This window comes from Eimeria mitis, genomic scaffold (assembly GCF_000499745.2).
Source record: "Eimeria mitis Houghton genomic scaffold, Emh_scaff472, whole genome shotgun sequence".
NCBI classification, from domain to species: Eukaryota; Apicomplexa; class Conoidasida; order Eucoccidiorida; family Eimeriidae; genus Eimeria; species Eimeria mitis.
The window spans coordinates 11447-11671 of NW_013573023.1; the positions used below are offsets into that span (position 1 = coordinate 11447).

General features: G+C 60.9%; 1 protein-coding gene across 1 annotated transcript in view; it reads left to right on the forward strand.

Annotated features, from left to right (window-relative positions):
• EMH_0013460 (uncharacterized protein) overlaps positions 1 to 225 on the forward strand; it is a gene marked incomplete at both ends in the record, with an annotated part of 8495 nt that overhangs the window by 1508 nt on the left and 6762 nt on the right. Inside the window, one exon of the mRNA XM_013499833.1 lies at positions 20 to 223. Coding sequence (XP_013355287.1) covers positions 20 to 223 — 204 coding nt within the window. The remainder of the gene's footprint in view (positions 1 to 19; positions 224 to 225) is intronic.

Consider the following 225-nt stretch of genomic DNA (forward strand, 5'->3'; position numbering starts at 1 on the left):
CCAACTGCGGCAGCTGCAGCAGCTGCAGCAACTGCAGCAGCAGCAGCAGCAGCAGCAGCAGCAGCAGCAGCAAAGTCTCCCGGGGAGGCTAGCAGCAGCAGCAAGCAGCATCTCTTATGCTGCTGATCTAAACCCTGCTGATGGGGGCCCTCGGCTGTCTATACACCTCAAGCTGACGCAGCATTTCCAGCAGCAGCAGCAGCAGCAGCAGCAGCAGCAGCAGCA